This window comes from Nanorana parkeri, unplaced genomic scaffold (assembly GCF_000935625.1).
Source record: "Nanorana parkeri isolate BGI_ZX_2015 unplaced genomic scaffold, ASM93562v1 scaffold1468, whole genome shotgun sequence".
NCBI classification, from domain to species: Eukaryota; Metazoa; Chordata; class Amphibia; order Anura; family Dicroglossidae; genus Nanorana; species Nanorana parkeri.
In genome coordinates this window covers 196,514-198,987 of record NW_017307736.1, presented here as the reverse complement: position 1 = coordinate 198,987, position 2,474 = coordinate 196,514, and the positions used below count along the sequence as shown (strand labels likewise).

The following is a 2,474-nucleotide window of genomic DNA, read 5'->3' as shown; positions in this document are numbered from 1 at the left end:
ATAAGAAACCCGTCTTTATATACCATCACCAGGTGCAACGCATTATCCTTCTCCCCTTCATAATGTAATACAGCTATTGAAACCATTTCTGAAGGAAACTTCAAAACCCTCACTCAAAATATATTCATTCATCTGTTGGAAAGATATTGCTTCAATGTTTTACTTTCCTAGTAATATACCTCATTACAAAACAGACATTGAATCCCGATATCACTGACCACATCATTTTAATAGGTTGATTAAAATGCAAAATGTATTAAAACTAAAAGATAAACAAACAGGATATTATTATATTCAATACAAGTGTAGCAATAAAAGCTGCAACAACAACAATAATAAGTAACACAATAAGAATATACATAACATTACACTTAACATTTTTTTCCTTAACATTTTTTACATTTCTGACTGCTTATAAAAGTGTAGAGCCAGACTGGGCATTAGAAAACACAAAGCAGGAAGTACATTTCAGCAAGCATACAGTATACCGATTACAAACACAGTCCACTTAATTTATTTTCTGTTTTCTCTGTTTATTTTGGCTTAGCGATTATTTTCTTTCTTTCTTCCTTTCTCCCTCCCTCCCTCCCGCTCTCCCTCCCTCTCTCCCTTTCTTTCTTTCTTTCTTTCTTTCTTTCTTTCTTTCTTTCTTTCTTTCTTTCTTTCTTTCTTTCTTTCTTTCTTTCTTTCTCTCTCTCTCCCTCCCTCCCTCTCTCTCTCTCTCTCCCTCACTCCCTCTATCTCTCTCTCTCTCTCTCTCTCTCTCTCTCTCTCCTCCCCTCTCTCCTTCCCTCTCTCTCTCTCTCTCTCCTCCCCTCTCTCTCTCCCCCCCTCTCTCTCTCCCCTTCTCTCTCTCTCTCCCTCCCTCTCTCTCCCTCCCTCTCTTTCTTTCTTCATTTTGAAAATTGAGTTTTACAAAGTGACCATTCATCATTTCTATGTCTCTGACTATAGGAAGTTAAAGTGACATTAAACCCTCAGATTTTTTTAACATAAACCAATACTGTAATGTGCGCCTTACTGTAATCCATGGTTGTTTCCCTTCTCTTTGCTGTTCTTCCTTTTAAATCCTCATGTCTTCTCATGCTGGGGGAGAACTTCCCTTTGCAGCTGAGTGCCTCTTCATGTAGTGCTGGCTCAGGTTGCAAACCTACACACAGACACCATATATCCATTCCAGAGACAAGGCAGTCTGCTGCAAAACAGAAGTTCTCCCCAGCATGAGAAGAGATACGGATTTAAAAGGAAGAGCAGCAAAGAAAAGGGAAACAACCATGGATTACAGTAAGGTGCACATTACAGTATTGTTTTATGTTAAAAAATCTGAGGGTTTAATGTCACTTTAAGCATTTTGTTTATAGTTTAGAACTAGACGCTTGATCTTGCTCACTAACTTTGTGTAACTTTTTGCCTTGTCGTTGGTTGAGTTCACATTGCTTTCCATCATGCTGCGATGGTGCATGATCAAGGTTCTAGCAATACAGCCGCAGGTGACAACTATGATGAGGAAGGGTGCAGAGCTTACAATTAAAGCAATGCTCAAAAATCCTGAAGCATAGTTTGATACTGCGTTGTTGATACCTGACGTTGAATTGTTAATAGAAGAGGAATGAGGGTTCTTTAATAGAAGGACGCCAAGAAAGCTGCTAATAAGAGCTGACACTTCTACTCCCACGATCATCCATGGTACTACAGCATTGATGTTCCTTTTTGCCCAAACTATAACCCTGGCTTTAAAATCCACAATCTTTAAGAAGTAGAATATGCTAAGAACTGCCGGCAGCCAGGAACTAGAGCTCATGGTAAACATGTTCAGAGAGCAGACAACATACGCTGAGGTAGAATTGGTGATCTGGTCATTTTTAGGCACAAGAAAGCCACTGCTCACTCCGGCGAACACCGTGATCGAGTAGCAGACATTGGATATGTAAAGGGTTACACGTATTTTATTTCCTGCATTCATGGACTTTTTTCGTTTGCTTTCGTTGACTATTACAGCTATAACAAATATGGTGCAAGATATCCCAATGACCATTTCAATCAAGAGGATAAAAACGTTGGCCACAGTAAATGGATCACTAAAGATGAAAGCCATTGATCCAGATCCTCCTACAGTCAAAGCGAATGAACTGGAGCAAGAACTTAGCTTAGCAGAATCATTTTCTAATGCAGATTTCATAAGAAAAAAAAAGTGTTTTGTTTATGATGTCAATAATATGACTTTGCATGGTTTAAACTCACAGAATTTGGTTATGTGAATTTACATGAACTCGGCTAATGATAAATGACTTTCTGGAATCCCTATGTAATAGAAAACATAAGATATGCAGCTTGGACTCTGAAAGCTTTCATTAATTTTTGCAAGCCAAGATCACCAAAGAAAAGTCCCAGTAAGTGCACTAAAATTGCACTTGGCCTATAAATTGTGTTTATGCCATTGTTCTCTATGGTCTCATAAGGGTACCTAATTAAAC

At 38.4% G+C, this 2,474-nt stretch overlaps 1 protein-coding gene across 1 annotated transcript; it reads right to left on the bottom strand.

The window, feature by feature from the left end:
- Window positions 1-1,342: 1,342 nt before the first annotated feature.
- LOC108798413 (taste receptor type 2 member 8-like) lies at window positions 1,343-2,095 on the bottom strand. The gene has a single exon (XM_018570162.1). It carries the CDS (start codon window positions 2,093-2,095, stop codon window positions 1,343-1,345), a length of 753 nt encoding a protein of 250 aa, XP_018425664.1.
- Between the last annotated feature and the right edge of the window lie 379 nt (window positions 2,096-2,474).